The 23,795-nt window shown below is 37.5% G+C and overlaps 1 protein-coding gene across 3 annotated transcripts in view; it reads right to left on the reverse strand.

Moving 5' to 3' along the window:
• Positions 1–1,215: 1,215 nt before the first annotated feature.
• Positions 1,216–23,795, reverse strand: part of LOC113939871 (cytochrome P450 7B1) — a 184,406-nt gene continuing 161,826 nt past the window's right edge. For 2 of the 3 annotated variants that reach the window (XM_027626556.2, XM_027626575.2), the window contains 2 exons: positions 14,219–14,394; positions 1,216–6,955 (listed from right to left, as the gene is read on the reverse strand). In XM_027626556.2, coding sequence (XP_027482357.1) covers positions 6,668–6,955; positions 14,219–14,394 — 464 coding nt within the window. In that variant the 3' untranslated portion in view covers positions 1,216–6,667. Of the gene's footprint in view, positions 6,956–13,310; positions 13,617–14,218; positions 14,395–23,795 lie in introns of those variants that run through there. The other variant, XM_027626565.2, reaches the window with a different exon arrangement.

Here is a 23,795-nt window from a genome sequence, read left to right on the forward strand (position 1 = left end):
CTAATACATGCTTTTAAGTGTTTAAATTTGACTCAATGATGAATCATTAGATATTTGTACCCTTACCTGTTATATACCTGTTATGACATTATAGTTACCTTTACCTCTAGTTTCCTCTATAGGCACAAAACATTGTAAGGGAAATAAAATGCTTCACGAGTCTATCTCTAAACATTTACTTTCTGTGTCTGCAATGTATCATATCTATCCTCATAAAAATGAAAACATTTAGGAATTGAGAACATAAACTATACTTCAAAGAATTAACAATAAACTATATCAAACCCACTTAAAATTATCCAGCATAACCCCTGAGTATTTTTTCTACCCAGCTATATCCTGAATAGAAAATGTGTATTATTACTCACATGATCATGGCTAATTCCAGGCAATTAAAAATAAATTTTTTTTAATTTACTCAATAAGTGTTTTTTAGAGTAAAATTGAAAGCAGAGATAATTATTTCATAGATTGCCCATTTAATGACAGGATTTATCCTAGTTGTTAACACTGAACTGACTAGTTGAAATACACGGGAACACCTTTAGAGTCTGAGACAAGTTCCTGTAAAATGTTAATGACTCACGGAGTGTTTCTTAGAGAAGCCAAGTGTCCAGTGAGATGCTATACATACAGTTACTGCAGAAGCCACATTTAATCCAAATCAACACCATTCTGTGGTGCTTGTTTTATTTATAGTTTGGATTTCAGCTTTATGAATACATAGAATACTGTCCAAGTATTATTCAGCTTCATTCATGATCTGTGGTAAGTGATCTGCAGAAAACAAAGACCACATCTAATGGGATCTCTCTTCCATTTTTTATTCTTTTACATCTTTCCACAGAATGACTGCAATTATGAAGAACTGTGGTCTAGCAAGGTCAGCCTGGTTAAAATAAACTTATTAAAAAACTTACTAGTCCCTGATATTTCTTGGGTCTGTTTTTATTATTTCCCACATACGTAGCTAAGTTAAAATATATTGAAAAACACTCTGAATGTAACAATGAATGTACCTTTAGGGAGGGTATCAGAAAATAAGAACGCGCGCGCACGCGTGTGTGTGCGTGTGTGTTTGGGTGGGGGGAGACAGGGATGTGAGGATATTCAGACAGCAAAATTATTCTCCAAATAACCTGCTGTTTGGAACCAAATCTTCTGTCACCGAACATGCTCCTAGTAAGGAAATGAGGACACACACTCATTCACCTGTGCTTTAAAAGTTGATTTATTGAATTATTGTTGTAAATAAAAGATAATTAAATAGATTTACAAAGCATTTGCCTTTCTTACTTAATGTCTTTTTAAGATTTGCTTCCTCATAAATCCACATATATACCATTTTAAAATCAAAAGGTAATATTAAACAAACAATTCAGAACGACAGTTTTTTATAATATACGGCACTCCTGACTAAAAAATATTTTAAACATAAGTATTGCCAAATTATCTCCTATTTAAAATGGTGCAATAGAGTTTTTCACAAATTAAATTGATCTTACTCAAGAAAAGTATTATAAATAAAGATTTAAGCTAGAAAGTCCAAACATCATTGATCACTGATTTAGATTAACACTATGAATAAGACTAAGTAATAATTGCTTTAGAGAAATAGTAGAGAGTTTTATGTGATTGCTCATTATAATTTAAAATAATGCTACAGGGAATGTAATCTTGGCTTGCTAAATTTTTCTTAATTGAGTATGTGAATATGAATATCTAATAATGCAGTTCAAGTAAATAATAGTTTGCAATATTGTGAATTTAATAGGTTAAAAACAATGCACATTCTAAGGGCACATAATTCTTCTTTTATAATTATTGACATTATTTTATGCTAAGATCAAAACCTAAATAATTTTTGTGCTTTGATCTTTGAAATTGGTTTTAAGATTCCACTGTTCAATGAGAAGACATTTACAGGAAATGTTACCCAAATTATTTTTTTATGAGAAAATAAACAGAAGTCATCATGTAGATTTTGAGTTGTGACCCCTTTACCTTAGACTTGTGACCCCACACATAATGATAAAATGAAGAAGATATAATTAAGTGTGCCAGGAAAACCAAAAGAAGGCGGATAAATGTTCCCATGTAGGTTGCTTAGCAGCATGCCTTATTTAGTGCTAAATAGCTTTTTTCTTAATACCTTCAGAGCATTTAGTTTTTGCTACTAGATGCTTCATTATTGTGAGTCATTGATATAAAACAATATTATTATTCATTTCCTTTAATTTGAAACTTTGGGGAGGCTGTAAAAATGAAAAGATGGGTTTTTATGATATGTAAAATATAGTTTTTAAGACATTTTAGAGCTTCAGTAAGGTTTGGTTTGGCTATTTTTGGTTTGGCTATTTTTGTCCCAAAATCACAATACCCGCTGTATATGTTTTATTGTGTGTAATTATGCACACAGTAATTTCTCATTACAGAACACTACTTTGGAATAAGTGATGGGAGGCTAGATCTAAAGGTAAATCAGAATTTTAAAACTGTTTTAAAGAGATGAATTTATTACTTACAAGGACACTTAAAATAAATTAGTTGTGTATGTGTTGTTTTCCCTAATAAATTGTGTGTTCTTGAAGAAGGGTAATCCAGTACATAACAACATATCTAGAACAGGGGGAATGCTCAATAAACGTTTGATTGAATTAATGAATAATGAACTATGTAATGACTAAAAAGTTATTCCCTTTAACAAATACATAAGAACAGTTTTTAAAAGGCACAACTTGTTAAAGTATCTCCTTTACAACTTTATGTTTGCATATTGCATTACACTTTTCAAAAATGAATTCACACATCTTACTATGTTTAAGCCTCATCATGAACCCTCATGTCAAAAGTCCTTATTATTTTTATTTTGCAAATAAGGAACTGAAGCAATGAGAGGCAAAATGATTTGTCGATGATAACAAACTAGTCATATCATAGCTGGAATCCATGTCTTCTAACTTATTTCTCCATGACATTTTTTTCTATTCATAAACACGCTTTAATGACTAGATGTAAGCCTTTTACAGGACTCTCTTGTTTTGGTTCTACTATCCATTCCTTTTATATAATATTTTCTCAACCATTTTGTTTATTCTTACTTTCTATTCTAAATTCCTGTATGCACTTCTAGTTATAAGTTAAGCATAAATTAGAATTGAATAATTTCCTGTGTTCTCTCTGTAACATCGCAAAAGTGTACTACTGAGACAAATGTAAGCACATGGAGGTTTCTACTTCAGGTCATATGGTGGACTAGATGTCCTCCTAGTATAAAAAGAATGGGCTATGCTTTGTGGAAGGCAGAAGATAAACCCTAGGGCCCAAGCTGGGTGTGTGTGTGTGAAATCAAAGACTCCCACACAAAGCCAAGAACTCGCAAACTGAACATCTTTAGTAGGTGAACTAGAAAGAAACCTTGCTCCACAGAGCAAGACTGTCAGTAGACTTGCCTCTCTCAGCGATGGTGAAGGAAAACAAAACAAAACAAAACAAAATAGAAAGTGTCTCCCATCTATTCCTAATCATAGGGCTGCTTTGTAGCTGATTTAAGGCTAGAACCCACATTACCTATGTATCTCCCACCCTTCATCCCCTCTCAAGCCGCAAACTTAAAGTGATGTGAATTTGATAATAACATCAGCAGTCAGGCAAAAAAAAAAATCAACTTCTCCCTGAAGGAATGAGTTTTAAACTCAGGTCTTAAAAAATTTCCAGAGATAAAATTCCAAGGAATACGGGCTCAATAAACAAGCCATAGTGAGTAAGAGTTACAGAAACAAACAAACTATAGAATCAGACCCACGAGACACTAATGATTTAGAAACATCAGATACATAATATAAAATAGGTTTCTTAATGTACTTGAAGAAATGGAAGAGGATACTGAGCATATGATGAAGGAAAAAGACATCAGAAATGACCAGGCAGTGGGCGCCTGGGTGGCTCGGTCAGTTAAGCGTCTGCCTTTGGCTCAGGTCATGATCCCAGGGTCCTGGGATCAAGCCCCACATCAGGCTCCCTGCTCAGCGGGAAGTCTGCTTCTCCCTCTGCCTGCCGTTCCCCCCAGCTTGTGCTCTCTCTCACTCACTCAAATAAATAAATAAAATCTTAAAAAAAAAATGACCAGGCAGATAAGAAGAACAAAAGAGAGTTCTCAAACTGAATATGAAATCATTGAACTTATTAGCAAATTCAGTGGGATCAGAAAAACTGAAAGCTGACAAGTTGGGAGCTGGTACCCTGGCTCAAAATCAATCAACCCACAGAAGGGAGAGGGTCGTAAGGCCCTAAGGATAGAACATAACAGATCTAGAACATCTCAAGGAGAATGAAGGTAGTCACGGACTCTGTATGTGTGTTTGTGTGTGCGTGTGTGTGCGCACACTATAGGGGTTGGGGACAGAGTTTGCGGCAGCCCGGGATAGAGGATGGTGGACACAGTAGTGGGAGGAGAGGTAGGGGAGGAATTTTTAGTTCCTGCTTTGGCCTCTCCCCCAAATTAAGTATCCGATGGATACAGTTTACATCAGGGGGTGAAGAGATCATAGCAGTTAGAAGCAACAGATTAAATATATATGTACATATACATATATACAGTAATATGAATATATCTTTAAAAATATAGAGCTTAATAAGAAAATTAAGAAGGATGTCACATATAGAAAATTCGTTTATGTAAATTAACATGCACACAGGTAATATGTTTTATAAAAATATAAACTTATGAAAAGACAAATATCAAACACATTAGAATGTTTCCCTATGATGGGGAGAAGTATAATGGTGAAGATTAGAGATAAGATAGAATAAGTAGACAAAGCCAAAGGGGCCTTGCTTGGACAAATTATAATTGTGTACCATAAACTAAAAACGAACTCCATGGATGAGATAAAGAGCAGATTAGGCACACAGTATAGAGACTAAATTCACAGTGAGATCTAAACAAATTACCTAGAATGTAAAATAGAGGTAGAAAATATGGGGAGGAAAGGTCAAAGAACATGGAGTATAGAGTGAGAGGATCTAATAGAGTCTGGGAGAGGTACTACTCAGAGGTTATGGCTAAGAATATTTCCTACCCGATGAAAGACACATTCTCAGACTCGAGGCACTGTGACATGCAAGCGTGATAAATAGAGACTAAGAACATCAAAGACAAAAAGAACACATTAACGCTATCAGAGAGAAGAGGCAGACTGCCCTCTGAATAATTAAACTAATGGCTAACCTTTTGATAGCAACAATGGAAGCCATAAGAACATGCAGAATCTTCAGAGTGCTGGGAGAAAATAGATTTGTGCGCACAGAAAAATCATCTTTCAAGAACAAGGGCAAAAGTAAAGAAGCTTCTGATCAACCAAAAACAGAGTTTAGCTAGCAGAGCCTCACTAAGAAATGTTTAGAGCATGTACTTCAAGAAGGAGGCTATAAATGCTAGAACATCTACTTATTATTAAGTACTGTAAGTATTTTATAATGATACTTTAATAATCTGCTTTCTTAAAAACAAAAGCATGATCGTAGAAGTTCCAATCCACGCAACGCAAATTAACTGAATTTTATTACCTGCTTTTCCTGTTTAAATACAGTAGCATCATTTAGGTCAGATGCCAATCACCGGGTAAGCTGAAATTAGAAAGCTTTGTATCATGGACACAATGCTACACTGTGGCATATAAAATTATACTGCATTCCATAACAGTGTAACTCAAAAGAATACAGATAAACTCCAGGTCCAAAAGGTGATGTGTCAAGAACAAATACTGCGATCTGGTTTCTCAGTTTATATAAATGGAAGCATTTAGGGAAGAGTTCACTGCAATACTGGTATAGCCCTCAGAGTTTACACTAAAACCAAATGCTACCATCAATCCTGTCATGATTTTAACATTTGCTCTTAACGACAAACCTAATACTAACGTCTCAGGCAAATGCTGAATATATAATAGGTTCTGTGTGTTCTTATACATTAAATCTTCTCAGTATCTAACTTAACATGAGTGGTCTTACATAATGAGAAATTTTGTTGCATTGAGCCATAGTATACAAAGTAATAAAGAACATTTATGGATGATTAAATATTGAAGTGAAGTTGGAGCATTTAATCTACTGCAAAACTCATTTAAGGCAAAAGTACCCAGGTGATATAGACATTATTGATATTACACTTGAAGGGAACATTTTCATCCAGTTTATCTCATGGAAATTTAGTTTCCTTCTTCTCTGAGAATTTTGAATTTGTTAGACTGTGTCCATTTCCAGCACAAATTTCCACTAGTACATAAAGTGTGATTTTACATATTAGAGAAGAATCTGAGTGACTTAAAAAAAATCCCACAGTGCCAAATTTATTGTGGTACATTTACCATGCATGATGAGCAAAAATCACAATATGTAGAAAAACATAAAAAGGCTATTTTGAGTTTATCATTATGCTGATTATGATGTCTATTTTCATGTCAACATCCTCTTTTAGTTTATGATGGGTTTTGTGACCAAGTACGAACTGGACTGATTGCAGATCAAATATAAATTGGCACTTTTTAAACAAACAAACAAACAAACAAACAAAGCAATTATATTTGCAGAAATTCAAGACAGATAGATGAGCCGAGGACATTTAGGTTAGTTCAGATAGATTTCTTTTCTTTCCTTATCACTTCTTTTAAGATCTTACTTTGTACCTAAATAAAACATCAGAAGCTGGATGCTGAATACCAAACAAAAGGCGACTGTAGTTTGCTTCCATAGGTTTAGCATCAATTATTTCTAAATCAAAATAAGTTAAAAGTACAACCAACAATTGCTTTACTTCAACAATTGCCAAAAATCGGCCTGGACATTTGCTGGCTCCAAATCCAAATGGCAATAGGTAATACTTCAGCTTTTTCCCGTTTTTGAAAAAGGCGGTTTTCTTCTTACCATCTTCTACAAAACGATCAAACCTAAACTCCTGTAGAGAAGAGATAAGGAGTTTAGTTAAAGTGCAAAATGTACATGAAATAGTTTGAGGTCAGGTCCACAAAGTTGCCCGCTCTCTCTGTCTTTCTGAAAAGCCTCCTCTGAATCCTGCAAACGCCCAGAGAGTAAAACTTGACTAGGTGTAAATTGGGGATGAACTTTCAAAAAAACTCAAATGCTACTAAGAAATGACTTCTCCCTTATCATGGTGAAATAAATGCACATACCTATATGACTTCTCTTCCTAATTCGCATCTCTCTCTTATGCTGAGGCTCCTACATGTAGAGATAGTCTCTGTGTTTTTGTTCCCTAAGATGGTCCCACTTGGTGGACTGATGTTGGGTAATAGGTAAGGACTCCTGCACGGCCACGGGATATTGACTTCTATTGGCCACAGGAGCTGCCTAATATGCTTTTTCTAGTCCTTCCTGATGGATGAGGACTGTGAGCTTAGGATTCAGTGTTTATGTTTGGGTTAAATAGACATAAAATGAAATTTGAAATTCACATGTAGCACTATAGAGGAACTGAGCCACCAAACCCATCTTGCTTGTTTTTTGATGTTGTACTGAATTTCTCCTAGCGTGGTGCTATTACAATGGACTCTCTTTGGGCTATCTCTAGGGTGGCAGGTATTTCCAGTATGTTTCCATAAATAAGTTACATTAACTTGTTACAGAAAATTACGGGACTGGTTTATCTAGGGTGTTTAGCCTGGTATTAATTTACTCTCACTTGAGTTTCTGAGAAGAAACTAAACGACCTTATTTCAGCCCATGGTGAATTAAGCCATTGATTAAATTAATGCATGTGGCATGCATGAAAATGACCAAGTATTTCCTATACTTGGTGCTCATTAGCATTAGACCTGCTCAGCACACAAGTTTGATATGAACTACATGAAGTCAGAGGCAAAGAAGCAGGTCAGACTGAAAGCATTTCATGTTACAGTGAAAACCCTACAATATGTGGCTGGATTCTGACTCCATCGCAAATGATCTAATTTTCTCACTCAATATGAATGCCATCAAAATAATTTCCTTTAAAAAGTACTGGGCTTGTCTTCTTCCACCTAGATACCTATTTTGATAAAGATTCATGCTTGGAAAGCACACTATGGGTGGTTTCAATTCCCCTCCAACTTGCAAGTTGGTGCAATCATAAGGGCCAAATTAATCTACATTAGAACACAAGTATTTTCCACCCCCACAGACAGTTCTGGGATGCATCTGAATAGGATCTAACTAGTGCTAAACTAAAAATATCTGTGCCCCCCTGTAGTAATGAACTAGGACACTCTTGCTGACATGCACTTTGTTACTGGAGATAGAGTACAATATGGTACTCTCTCCTGATGACCTTTTCCGTGATTGGGGCCCAAGCCTGCTTGCCTGAGTTAAGGACTGGTGCTGCCACCTTCTCACTGACCAATCTGAGGAGAGAATGCTCCACAGGAGCTCCTCACATAGTCACATCAGTTCAAGTTAACTTACTCATGAAATAATTTGTTGGAAAAAGATCTCACTATTGCCACACTAATTAAGCCAGGAGATACAAAAGGAAAACTTGACTTGGGTTATGACTTCAGAGGGTCTCGATTTCATAAATAAGCCAACAATTGCTTTATTTCATAGCTGTCCTGTTCTTCTTTGTGAAAGTGAATGTACTGCCGTCTGAGAGGCCAGTAGGATAAATGCATTGATGCTCCCCCATCCCTGTGACCTATAGGTAGTGTTCACCTTCAATTTCCTCAAATTTCTACTCAATCAGCAATGTCACTCCTCTAGTTTTCTACCACCTTCTATCCCATTTCTTTATAGTAAACATCTTAGAAATTCCTACTTAGTTGTTTATATTATGAAACAAGAACAGGAAAGACCAACTTCTTTTGCTCTGTTACTACCATCAAGCTCAAAGGGCACATAGGCCTAAATATATTTTTGAGTTGAGATTTATTTTCAATTTGTTTTCCATTGTCAGGGCATGCAGAACTAGAGCAGAAACCAAAGGACAGACCTGTGGCAGAGGCTGGGGAGATGGTCTGGTTCTTGCCAAAAAGAGAAGGGGTATAACAGTCTCACCTGTAAGATTCTGGGGTCACAGTGACATAGAATAAAGTGTTATGAGCTCAAGGTGCATGCATTCATTTGGAGGAACTTAAATGCAGGCCTTGTCATGTTGATGTAAGCTCTTTGCAGTCACCCTAATAGCTCAGCACTTCACAACTGAAGACAGTCAATTAAATGCCATATTATTAAGCGGATGAGAATAGAGAAATCATAAAAGAAAGGGTATGACACTGTAATTCCCCATTACTCCTCTCATAATTTTTGTGGTTGACTTCTGAACATCTTTCTTCTGCTGAAGTTTGTCTAGGCACCCATCACGGTAATCACACTGCTCTGGCCTGTGACTGAGGATAGGGTGTGTAAATAAATCTCATCACTGTTACAGAGGAAACGTCTGTGAGGACATCTGATAGAACTTCCTTTCTTGTGAACAAAGAAAAACAAATGAACAAAAAAAAGGTTAATGACCCCTTCTCCTCTGGACCTAGTTCTATGTGATTCTGATGCTGGCAACAGCTATGGTCACCAGGTTGACAATGGAGCTAACCCACAGGAGATGGCAGAGACAAGAAATCCCAGGATATCGGAGTTGTCACATTGTCTTATTTATCTCTGTATTTTCAAAGCACCCAACATAGTGCTATGTACATAGTAGAGGTTCCATATACATTTGTTGAATTAATGAATAAATACATGACAATAAAGTATATTTTAAAAGCAATCTTCAGGCTTCTGAAGAAAACACAGATATTGAATGAGTAAATAAACATGTAGAGAATGAAGCATAGATGAATATTCAGCGTTCATAAATAGAGAATGGTATAATATTTAGCACTAGAAATCAAGATTGGATACATGATACAATTTTCTGGATAGAAAAGAGTTTTGGTACAAGTGACTGAGGAGCCTAATTTGTGTGCTCCAATATTGTGTTTAGTTCAGTTTAAGAGATTTGTTTTGAGCACTTCCTGTATGTGAAACACTGAAGTTAAAAAGGCATTAAAACGTAGCCTTGCTGAGGTGCGTGACATACAATATAATCAGGGTTCGTACATTCAATTATCATTTTGGGTGTAGGAATCCAGAGTAGAGGAAAGAAAAGTTTCTAAAATAAGAACTGCCAGTGTTTTGAGTGGATGACTAAGGGGCTACACTCTTGCCCTGGGTTTACAATCAGCCCTACTGGGAGCAAGACGACAGAGTTCCTTTTTATCTGCATGACTTAAATTCCAATTCGTTTGTACTAGCTCGAGAGAGTGTGCACATCTCCTCCCAGCTCTGCGTTGAGGGTCTTCATATTAGTCACATGAAATCAGTCACGTGGGAGTATTTAAACCACAAACATTGAGAAAATCAGGGCTTTTCAGAGGGCTGTTTTACCAGCACACTGCTGATTCCAACATAGTGGGCACGAAGGCCAATTTACCGGTATGGCAGAAACCCTCTCAACACGAAGCACTTAGCTCTGAGAACATAGCTGTGTGATAAGGCCAATTCCCTGAACTCTAAGCTCTTAAAGACAAGGACCTTTTAAGTTTCTGTGCGCCCCATTATGTCCATCAAAGTACTTTTTGGATAACAGATGCTCAGTATACATTTGTTTCCCTGAAGTAGACTGGTGGCATGATCTCTATTCCAATTTGAGGTACAGACAAAAAATTAAGAGTATTTCCTCATTTGTTATGACTAGCATATTTGTAGAACAGTGACAATAATCAGAACAATATTGAGACAACAGTTTTTATAGTGATTTAGAATTTATTCAAGGGCTTTCAAATTCGTTTTATCATTTCAGAGTCCCTACACGGCTGAGAAGTTAGATAGGGCAGACTTGCATGAGGTCAGCTAAGGTCTTTCAGCTTCAGAAGTTTTGGGAGTGCTCCAGTGGCTTTGTAATTACTTTGTTGTTTCCCTGTGTCCTTACTTTAGGAGGCTACATGGCTGCGATAAAGTGTTACCACCCTAAAAGTTTGCTGTTTCTTCCCTATGGCTCAACAGTGTTTCCAGGCTTCCCTTTGTACCTTACCACCTCTGGCCACAGAAAAACCAACCAATAGATTTGCTCCTCTTCATAGTTCCAGGTTGGGATGCTGCATTTTGGCAGAAAGGAAATCATCACCATTTACCAATTATTTGAGCGCCAGTTGCTTGAATTCTGGCTAATAATAGATGTAAAGTTGAGGAAGCCTTCAGAAAAATTTAAAAAGCTATCTATTCTTAAATTATCTAGGCTTTTTTGAACAGCATTTAGACCAACGAAGAGAGGGAAAAGAAAACTGAGAAGGGGTGTTTCCTGTGCTCTCTCTCTCTCATGGTCTTCAATTTTAGTTGCCAATTGATTTCCCATATAGGCAAGAGCCACCTAAGTGGCTATTATTACAATAAACTAAGCACCCAATACTCAGAAAAAGAATAATTCTTTACACAGAAGTTACATGTTGATAGCTTATAGACCAAATTAGGTCCCCAAACACTTTTTGTTTAGCCCATGTTGTGTTTTTAAACATTGTTTATCCAAACCTTTAAAAATTCTAAAGTTTACCCCAAAATCTGTTTTCTGAGTTTTTTTTTTTTTTTTTAATGACAGCCATGCTAGGCCTATGTGCCTGTAAGAGCTGAAGGCTAATTCAAAAGTAGCCAAATGGTCTTATTTAGATACCTCTGGGCTCTCCTTTCCTCATAGATTTTACCACTCCTGATAGTATTGTTACATTTATACACAAGCCACTTCATCCATTTGTTCTAGTTAGGCCCAGTACATATTTGAATATGCAATATCGGTGGTGATTTAAAATTCTAATTGAAGTGTATTTTCACTTTCAGAGCATTCATCCCTTCCAGCATCCCCTTATTTATTCGCCCTGTGGACACCCTCGTATACTAGGCACTGAGAATGCAGAGAAGGCAGTGAGTGCTGGGGTCTTTCCACTTCTGGAACTTCCAGCCTATGGGAGCACAGACAAACCAACAAATAATTGGAAAACAGCAGGTGGTATGCACTATAACAAAGGTACAACAGGCCACAGAGTGGGCAATGGCAAATTCTCTGAGGAACGTAATGAGGTGGGAATCAGGAACACTGCCAAAGAAGCGGTGATCAAGGGTGATTCTTGTGGAGTAATCTGGAACCTTTTGAGTGGACAAATAGGAACATTCTAGGAATAGAGAGGTGTGTGAAGGAAGGCCACGGACTCTTTTTGGAATGTGATATTCTAGAGTCTCTTGGGCTTGAACATCCTGAAATCATGCCTCATTGGGTTGGGAGAACCTATGTTCTGCGAAGGCTCTTCAGTATCTGTGTACTCAAAGAAGAACTATACTTACATCTGGAGCTGGTCTTCTTCAAGTTTCTGGACTCATAGCTACTGTCTGTTTTCTATATCTAAGGCCTGGTCTTCCCGTTCAAGATCTATAGGGCGCAAAAGATAGGCAGTGGGGAATATGAGCCTCTGAAGAGCTTCTGGGTCTGTGTTCTCAGTGACAAATGGCCAAGGACAGAATTTCCCAGGATTTCCTTCTCTTTTTTACTGTCAATGGATGGTGGTTTCAGATGGGCATCTGTTCTATGAGCATCTATAGCACCTACTTATTGTCATCCCAAGTTCATAAAAATGACAGGAATAAATCTATTTTTCTGATAGCAGTAGGTGCTCAGTAAATGTTCATAGAATGAATGATTATGTAAGACCTTGCCACATCATATAAAAATGATTCTGAACCATGTCATATTTTTCTGTGCCAATAATGATCAGCATTCCACAACTAATTTCAAGAAAACAATGTTGGCAAAAAAACTAGCTAGTTAATTTTGGAGACCAAAGAACAGTACCGCAAAAACAGCGGTAAATTGGTAAACATTTATCGTGTATTTGCTGATAACTTTAATGTTGATTTTACTATCATGATATGAATGGTAAACAATGACTAGTGGAACAGTCACATAATGAAAATAATAAATAGACATTAAATAAAAAAACTATAGATAGAAATAAAAGTTAAAATTAAAATATTTTTTAAATATTAGTTATTATTTGCCCTATTTACTGAATATCTGCGTGGAATAATTTTTTTTTATATTTACAAATGTGGAGACAAAGCTAGTTTTCCACAGAATGTTCATTCACTTACTAATACCCTACTTCTGATTTGTTATCACCTACATATATAATGCCTCTTCTTCTGAAACACATAGAAACCATATGTATACTTTCCCCCTCACTTAAAAAATTTTGCCTTTGCTCATGAAATAGAGGCAAATTATCTCATTGTATTTGGAGTCTGTCCTCTTCTTATTAATTTCCAAAATTCAACACTATTTTCATCTAGCGTGGCTGCAAAACATCTAACCTAGAAATGGTTTAAAAGTGATCCCCTTATGAACTGCTCAAAAAGAGCACAGAAGTTTACCTTTGAAAAATAGCATTTCATATACAAAACCACTGTAGTAAAAACAGTACTTCATGAGACACACAGGCAGAATATGACTGCATTCAATTTGCATGCAGGTGGTGAACCTCTGAAGTGGTATTAAGGGATGAGCCAGGGTGGATTAATTTCCAGTCTTTGATATTCATTAACTCCAGCTTCAGAAAAAAATACAAGGAGATGACACAATTACCCTCAGAGCTTCACCCGTGAGCAGCAGCTTTACAATCTCAGGTTCATAATGCCATCCTGATTGATCAAAAAGGGGCATATACCTTTGGTAAGAGGTGAAAAAGTATATGGGCTTAACTACGGCAATGATGGTGCTCGATCTGGGGACAGTAAACCCCACTCTAGAAACACTTAGCAAAACAGTCCTCATTCTTTATTCTCTAAGCCACCTGTCATTAGCTAGCCCTCCATGGTTTTCAATAATTCTCTGCCAAGCAAAACCTATTTTTGGCCTAAAGGTAATGATGGTCAACGTAAAATGCCCATTTCATTTGAAGAAGCCAGCATTTAGTCTCATCATTCTATTTCTATTTATAGACCACAAAACCTTTGAAGAGGGATCCTTAGGAAACACTTCAGTAAGTAGGAAAATTTTCCCATTGGAAGGCAGAACAGAAGTCATCAATCCATCTCAAATTCCTTCTGGAACGAGGTGGCAGAAGGAACCCACAGAAAGACAGTGTGAGGAAGAGGAATGTGCTTGCAGTTATCTAAGAAGTAGCAACAAGACTGCCTAATGCTTGTTTACCTCTGGAGCTTCAAAGATTTCCGGGTCATAATGTATGGCTGGAGGAAAGATGGCTACCAAGTCCCCCTTTCGCAAACAGTAGTCCTGTGTCTCTGACTGTAGAGTCAAATCCTCTTGAACAAAACGCATGATGCTTGAAAATGAGCATAGTCGTAAAACCTCGAGAACGGTGCTTTCTGAAGGACACAAGCAAGCAACAGCTTATTAAAACATGACTGCTCCTGAACAGTGTTCTCAATTTGTCATTAAGCTCATTACCAATAGCTTTGATTGAAAAGGGAACCCTTTTCTAATCAGATCCATTGAGGACCAAGGGGAGAGCCATGGTGGTCTTGGACTCCCAGAGCAATGAGGAGGCGGGGGAGAGAGCTGTGACCTGGCCCCAATCACAGACAGAATGCTGCTGTGCCGTACTTGGGCAGACAGGTTATTAGCTAGGATTTTTGTAGGAAGGAAAGGTTTGCAAGAGAGAAATGCTGTGTGATAGGTATATCCATTGGACATTAAAACCATCTCCCAGCTGAAGAACACTGCTGGTGGGTTACTTCACCACCCTTCAGAACAGCTACATCTTTAAAGCCAGGCTTAGGTATTTAATAACCACTTAGGCAGTTAATAGTGAAGTAACTGTAGTAGTGCTTTCTTCAATGGCTTAACACTTAATTTCTTTTATGCTAGCTGTAAATAAAATGTGGGTCAGCATTTGTTGGAAAAATTTCAAAGAAGACTTTCATAGGATTCAGAAGAAAACCGTATTTTCCTCAGCATCCAAAGAAAATAATAGCCACCATCATAACCTGGAAGATTCCAGAAGCTGAATGTCCTTGCTTTCCCAGTGGCCTTCACCTTTTGCTCCTAGCACGACAGATTTTATGGCTAATTTCCGGCAATTTATCCTGGCAGTTTGAGGAGGAATTCCTTTGGGAATAATATGCATAATTTGCATAAATCATTCTGATAGCATGCATATCAGCATGTAGCTCCTGTCTAGGTCTGCATCTCTGTCTTCATAATCAAAACTGACTATGTTTTCACCAGCGTGAATGGGTCCTAGAATATAAAGCTTGATTCTTTCTAATCAGCAATGTGAAAGAGAGCTCCAGTTGAGCATCTTCCCCCTTTCACATGGTAACAAATCGTTGTGTTTATGGCTTGCAATTTAGACACACACACACACCAATTTCTTGGTGTTCAGCAAAGCTCAGAAACATAGAGTACTCAATTATTAGATTATAGCAGTGCACTGGTCAGTTCAGTGAGGGCTTGCATCAGCGAAGAAAGAAAAATAAATGCTATTTCACTAAAATTTAAATCTACGCAGAGCTTGCACAGGGATATCAAGTAGCTTTGGGTGCCTTCTCCCTGGACATTTTCCCCTCAGCGTGCATTTGTCTAAAGAAATGAGGCTGCGGTCCACTCTGTGTGGCCAGTGTGGTGATTCAATGTGACGTACAGTGAAGCTGTGCATATTCTTTTGGACTGCCTTCGTTATTATAATCAGGCAGAGTCAAATCGGTTTGTTGGTGATGAGGCCAGAAAAGAACTTTGGTTTTGGAACGTGGACCCTACTGCAGATAGCCACAAGGCACTTGACATGACGGATTTCAGCTGGCAGGACACCAGTGACCAACATTTCTATGGTGAAAAGCAAGGGTCGGCTTCCCAGGTACGGCTGCTGGCTCTGTTGGATCAACAACAGCACAGCACCATTTTCGCCTGTGGTGTGAAATGGTAGCTGACATATGTAGCAGTGCTGTTCCCCCAAGTCCAGTAGGCGTGTGGGAAGAAGAAATGCAAAAGCAAAATCATTGTGGGGTGGCTCTGTGGCAGGGCAGGCATTTACCAGTCCGAATAACATGGTCCCATCCGACTGGCCAATGGGCTCGAGGGAAGCATGGCAGCTTGCGCCCACTGCGGGATCACAAATGACAATTGGGCAAGCATATCTTATGCAGAAGTTAATCACAATAATGGAGCCCAAAGTGTGGCTTAGCGGTCAGATCGTAAATGACAAATCTGTTTTACCTTCCAGTACCAGTTATGTGTGCAAGACGAGGTTGGCTCTCGCTCTGAGCGATCATGCCGATAATCATTAGATGACAAAAGTAATGAGTTGCATTATTATCAACAATGGAGGGGGGAGCTTCCGTGGCTCTGCGTTACAATGTACAGACACAAAAGCCAGCAGCTTTTCCACCAGCCCCAGTAAGGACGCGGGCAGAGCTATATGTTGAGAAGAATGACAACTGCACAATAAAAAAAATTGCAGCCTCTACTTGTAGTTGTCATAGTTGAGCAGACACCAGCCAGTGCCACTGACAGACCAGCTGGGCCCTGGGAGGACTTCCATGCTGCACCAGGAGGTACAGTAAATTATCCTGCACGGGAGAGCAACATCTGTTTCTGTGCTACTGCCGAACAAACAAGGCAATTTAAAACATACCAAGGGATAACCAAGCAACAAATGAACATGACCCTCATTTTTCCCCCCCTTCTCACACACGAGGTGTTAAACTTCATTGTGCAAGCACTCCACGAAAGAGAGGCCAGGTTGGTATTTGATAAGGTGTTGTCAGAGAGATTTTACATATTTCCAAAATGGAAAGAAAAAGCTTATAGTATTGTTATTCTTAGAATCCTCCTTCCCCCTGCTATCTTCATTTCTTTTATACCAAAGCTAGCACTCAGTTCTCAATTCGCTCTAGAATTAAAAAAAAAAAAACTTTCCATATACTTATAAATATTCAGTCTTTAAACCTAATTTGCTATACTTAGTTCACATGCCTTCAAGCATTTGTCTTCCAATTTCCACTGAATAAATGCGTACTAATGAGAAGTAGAGCAAGCTGCTGAGGCAAAGCTGGGTGACTTGGGTCTGGCCTGCCACCAGCTTGTGATAGGCGGGCAAATTGAGTTAAAATGAAAAGTCTTGTCAGCTGAAATTCAACATGGTAGCCAAACAGCAAGCTGTCAATCATCCAGCCAAAACAAGGGACTGTAGGTAATAAAAGGTCATTGTGATCATTAGTGCACTTGGCTTTCATATGCAAGTTAATTTTAATTAAACATGATCTCTATCTGTAAATGTTTTATAAAACTTATTGTACATAATGGATTGTTAATTTATACTAACATTTAGCAGGTAATAGGACCCTCTACTTATTAAATGCATTGTAGAGAAATGGCTATCAAGAATGCAAATATTTGGGGGATAATTTACACAAGGCACCACAAGGTGCCAACAATTGGAATTGTGATTAAGATAAGGCTGCCTGTGTTTTGTCAAGAACTGAGCTTTACTAACCAGTATACAGTAGGAAATTGGATTACAGAATTCCCACCATGAACTTACAATTCAGAGCCTGAACTACCTTCTTCACCTGGCTAGGAGAGATCTGTTTCTCTTTTCTGGATCTAAAAACATTCTGATTAAGTATCCCTTCTAAGCAAAAAGCTGGGGAATGTGTTGCGCTAAAATGCTTTACCATGTAACTGTGAAGGAAAATGGCAAACGAAAGGATATGCTGGTAGAAAAAGGCATGTACACTTTGTCTTTTGCCCTCAGATCTCCATTCTGGCTGTAATAATTAACAGATGATTCTCATTTGCAGATTTAAAGCGTTGAAGCAGCTCATGACAATCAATAATGCATGTAACGATGCAAATACAAATAAGCACATCCAAGTTTCTGCCTCACACTTAGGCCATGTCTGTATATGTGGAATGAATGTACTGTGACATGGCCAGGCTGTTAATTTGGGTCATCTTAATGATTGGTGCAGACTGTCATACCATCTGATTAGTCATGATGATCAGTGGATAGCAGTGATAGCTGGAGTGAAATGGACAGCCAGGGCCCACCACGGTCCACTGGGGCTGAACACTGGGCGGTCCTACAAAGGTGGACGAGGAGTGAGGACAGGAGGATCTGCGGGCAGCGCTCTAGAAGGTGTGAAGAAATGGAGCAAGGCTCCAGATGTGTGTGCACATTTTTACATAACTGCCTTTAAGACAGGTGAGAAAGTAAATTAGAAATTATAATAATCATGGACGCTGGGTAGCTCAGTTGGTTGAGCGTCCAACTCTTGGTTTTGGCTGGGGTCATGTCATGATCTCAGGGTGGTAGGATTGACCTCGTGCCCGGCTCCCCGCTCAGTGGGGAGTCTGCTTGAGATTTTCTCTCTGCCCCTCCCCCTGTGTGTGTGCTCTCTCTCTTTCTCAAATAAATAAATAAATCTTAAAGAAAAGAAATAATCAGATAACTTGAAGCAAATAACTAATTTTTAGCTCAACAACTGTATTTTAAATAAAGAATAAATCTGAATTGGTACAAATGTTTACTTTTACTCTGAATTGCAGACACAACCTTTAGTTTCCTGCTGAAATATACAGAAAGGTAAATTCAACATTCATATGTTCAATAAATGTTTATTAAGGTCCTACTCTGTTCAGGGCACTGGACCACTTCTACTGGTTAAAAAAAAAGAAAACAAAGCATATGGATTTGGCCTTCGTAGACACTGCAATCTGGACAGTTCAAAGTTGGGAGGTGCATATAAACAGGAATGCGCCACAACGTCCTCGAGAGGATTCTGCGCAATTTCTGAGCAGATACTTCTAAAGATGGCATTCAGAAAGTCCACTTTAGTAGAAAGTTATTTTTCGTACTGAGCTGAAATTTTCCTCCTTTTAATTTCTACCCTTTCGACAAGACAAGGGCAAAAAAAAAAAAAAGAAAGAAATTCTAATCCCTCTTCCACATGACAGCCCTTTAAAAATATTTAAAGACAACTATCACGTCATTTTTAAATTGTATGTCAGAGATGACGTGGCCTTTAGTCTTTTGACATCCTGGATGAAATCAATTAGCCAACCTTCCTCTTAAAAGGTGGCAGAAGTGGGTGTGGTGTTTCAACTAGAAATGTAGAGAGGAACTACTTTCTTTACCTTGCATACCAGACTTCTATTAATGTTTTGTTGGAAGCAGAGGAACAACTGATTTTTGAAATCATATCACCACTGACTTGTCTTAAGTTTTCTGATATTCCAGAGGTTATCAGCCCTGGCTGCCCATTACAATCACCTGAAATGGTTTAAAAAAAATAAATGCTCCACTCCAGACCAATGGAATAAGAACCACTGCATTAACTAAACCTTTGAATTAGTGGTTTTGAACCTTGGTTGCACATTAGAATCACCCGGGGGAGCTTTTAAAGCCATCAGCTTGCACCCCAAACCAATGAAATCAGAACCTCTGGGGGTGGGATCAGGTATGAGTAGTTTTTAAGGCTCCTCGGTTGATTCCAATGAGTAATCAAGGTTAAGAACCACCACTTTAAACACTTTTCTGCTAAGCCACACATTTCCTCATCCTAGTCTTAGGCAGTTGATGCTTGACCTAAGTACAATTCTTTGCATTCTCAGTTTCCCTCTCAATTCCTGTTTCTAGTAGTCATTGTATTATCTAAGCCTCTTAGCTTTGTGCTGAACTGATAATTTGATACACATTCAAATTGGTCTTTTTCACTTTTTGATCAACGTTTCTTTACCTAGAAAAATCTCAATATCTGATCTCTGGTGAAAGACAACTCTCTCTTTCCTTCTCCAGAAAGAAGTTTCTAAATGAAGAAGAATTCATACTTCCTGAATATATCCATTGGAAAAGAGGGTTTTATTAAATTTATTGTCTAAATTATGTACGATTTTTCTTTTCTTTTAAAATTATTCATTTGAGAGAGAGAGAGAGCATACACATGTGCCAGCAAGAGGAGGTGCAGAGGGAAAGAATCTCAAGCAGACTCGCCCCTGAGAGTGGAGCTGAATGTGGGGCTTGATCTCATGACCCTGAGATCATGACCTGAGCCAAAATCAAGAGTCAGATGGTTAACTGGCCACCCAGATGTCCCTGTATGATTTTTCAAATACACAATTATTTTTAATATTAAATGAACTTTTTCTCAAAATAATACCCACAACTGTGACAAACAACCGCATTGAAGATGTTAATGAGAACTGTATGTGTGTGTGTGGGGGTATATAGGAACTCTATCATCATTGTAATTTTTCTGTAAATCTAAACCTATTCTAAAATGAAAAATTTATTTTTATTTAAAAAAACACCCACAAGATTCTGATGTGAACCTTAGTGATCCATATCCTTGTAAAATAGTGGTCAATGTCTCTGGCACAGTTCTGGAGCATTTTCCCCTTGCAGTGACAGTATTTATGGGCTAGCTTTTAAGTGAGACCGAGCATCAATTTCTGGTTCTACCACAATCTAGCTGCATGCCTTGACTTGGTTAACTAATCTTTCTGAATCTTGTTGTCTAATAATTCAATGAAGATAATAATACTTGAGGGTTAAATAAGCTAATATATGTAAAGCAGGTAGCACAGTGCCTATCACATAATAAATAGTTGTTAATATTGTCATTCGTACTGTCTCATCTGGAAATTAAAAATATAGTTAACTCTATCATTATCTTGTTCAAATTATCTGATCTCGTACATGTGCATATCATGGCTAGCTTTGCTAAATCAAGATACAAAGAATCCCTCCCCTCTCTCAGCTAAGACAATGAAAAAGGACTCCAAGGATTCTGCTATCAGACAAGCCCAAGAGAAGCCTGGGGGTGGCCAGAAAACCCTTTATCTCCATTCAAGTTATTTAGCATCCTGGTATTTTCTCATCTATAAAAATCATGACAAAATAATCGCTGCCCCAATCCCCCCAGTATTTTGGTGAAGATCACATGAAACAACGTTTGAGTCCGTAAAATTGCCTTAAAATTTTGCGGTCATTAATATATTTAATATCGACTACATCTAATACTCATCACTTGTTATTCAAGGATCTTTATCTTTTCTAACTGATCATTTCTTTCTGTTTCTTTCTCCTCACTAATTACAAACAATGGGCTTAGCAATTTTTGATAGAATTTTGTTGGAGAATCACTGCAGGCTTATAATTCTAGGGGTACATTTTATAATATATGATCTCCTTTTAAGAAAGTTGTGCAAATTTTGCTGAGCTTTGGTTTTATAGCACCTCCTTTTATTGCAATATCCCTCACTACCACCACATGTGTGACTATTCTCATTTTGGGGATATGTAATTGAACAAAATTAGGTGCCTGCAATTCGCCTGAATTACTCAGTTATTCAGTTCAGAAGTTATAATCCACTTTGACTTACGTTCTTCTTACTTAAAGCAGGTTTGTTTTTTTCATGTGTGATGCACAGAGAGAGCATGCCTGTGGGGTAAGATAAACTTGAATTTGCAACCAGCTTGGTTCACAAATAACTGAAAATGAAGAACACAACATGCACATTGTAGTAGAGATAGCACTGAGATTAAAGATTATTTTGGTGATAGAAATAGATGACATTAGGGCGCCTGGGTGGCTCAGTTGGTTAAGCGACTGCCTTCGGCTCAGGTCATGATCCTGGAGTCCCGGGATCGAGTCCCACATCGGGCTCCCTGCTCAGCAGGGAGTCTGCTTCTCCCTCTGACCCTCTTCCCTCTCATGCTCTCTATCTCTCAGTCTCTCTCAAATAAATAAATAAAATCTTTAAAAAAAAAAAAGAAATAGATGACATTTATTGAACCCATACTTTTTAAGTCATGTATATACATTATCTAGGTAAACGTGGAAGTCAGAAGTAGTACTCCAGTGAGGTTATCTGCTTTCATTTGTCAAAATTCCGATTTAGAGCTTCCTCTCCTTGCATTCTCTTTTTTGTCTTATCTTCTCTCTGACTCATCTTTTCTCCTTTTCCTTTCCCTGTCTTGGAAATCTATAGTTCTAAATCCTACCTCCACCCCAGGTTTTTCTTTCCCAGAAAACTGAAAAATTCGTACTTTTCTCTCAGGGTTTCTCAAACTTCCGTTCAAACAGCAACTCTTCCTGTTGAGATTTAGGCCCCCACTGACATTTACCTGAGTCTCACTGTAGTTACTAACTTATTTTTAAAATTATATTTAAATTTTGTTGTAGAGACCTTTACTAAACACAGAGATATAAAATTTTAGTGAGGTCATGATAAGCAGAGTCCTTATAATAAGATAAGGTACATAAATATACAAAAATAGAAAGTTGTGTTTTTCTTTATCTAAAAGAAAAGGGTAGAATGGTTTTAAAGAAAGATTCTCAAGAGGACTGGAAAAAAGCATAAATCCCTCACAACCTCTTACAACAGATGATTGCTTTGAGTAATCTTAAACAGGCTTGGTACTTAAAAGCCCAATCTATGTTACATATTTTAACTTTTGCTGATATTAAGTGTATATGATGTCAGAGGAAATTTGATACATGTAAGGCCTACAGGACTGAGCCACAAATGTCAATAATATATGCACAATGATTTGCATCACAATAAACCTATGTCCCATTGGGCTTTGTCTTCTGTAATCACTCTAAAGAAGAGAAATCATTCTTGTTCAGGAATAAGGCACTCATTTCTATGGCATTCTAACTTTCCTTTCAACCTTACTGTATAATCAGTGTATGCTGACATGCAAAATCTTTGTTAAAAAAAAACTTCTTTCTTCTTACTCGTTAAAAAAAAGCAGCATTCATTTCATGCTTGCGATCTTTTTCCTTATAATACTAAAAATTAAAGACGGCTTTCTTTATAAAGAAATGCACTTGGAATACATAGACCTCTGTCCTTAGGGACGTGAAAAAGGGGAAACACATACACCCATACCATGGCGTACACTGCAAATATTTAATCCTATAAATCTTCCCTTTGTACATATAGTCATACTCTTCTGATATAGAGGAATATTCACAACTGAACTGCGACTAGATGCAGAGGTTATCTGTTGTGTAACTGATTCATACAAAAATTTGTTTCAATCTGCATAAAACTGTCTATCTCATGTAAGAAAAAATGCACATTATTTTCTAGAAGATTAAATTCTCGTAATGAACAACACTGGCCTCTGCTGGTAACCAAGGTCACGATGAACAAACATCCACCTTTTCTAGATTGCTGAAGGTGCTTCCTTTATCCAGGTAGATCTATACTCTCTTGGGATCGTTATTGCTCATTTGTTGATAAGGGAGCCACAAATTTATGAGGGCTCCAAGCATGCAAATCTCTAGCTCTAGCTATGGACTTAAACGGACCCAAAGTGTAGTGCTGGAACTTGCCATTTTTTCTGACCAAATACATTTAAACATTTCTGCTTCAATACCGTCATTTTAAAAAATGATCTTTTCTTTCAACAACACACTGAAAGTAAGAAGAGAGTTGATGAATTTCAACTAAATTTTTAAAAGTAATAACTGTGTACAGAATACAAACACATATTCCTTTAAGTTTATTTGCTCTAGTTTCCAGTATGCATCATCTGATTCATAAAATACAACTGAAATTACTTGAATACATAGGAAAGCAACCTTGATTTTCATAGAACTATAAATCTTCTACCCCCAAAATAATGTGTATCCATGTGAATATTACTGCCCAGAATTTTATGCAAATTTTTTGGATTTGTTCATCAATAATTCTGCAAAGAAAACCAAATTAATATTTGTATTTTTAAAATGTTGGGATTATTTTCTTTCAC

The sequence above is a fragment of the Zalophus californianus genome, chromosome 4 (assembly GCF_009762305.2).
Source record: "Zalophus californianus isolate mZalCal1 chromosome 4, mZalCal1.pri.v2, whole genome shotgun sequence".
Taxonomy (NCBI): domain Eukaryota; kingdom Metazoa; phylum Chordata; class Mammalia; order Carnivora; family Otariidae; genus Zalophus; species Zalophus californianus.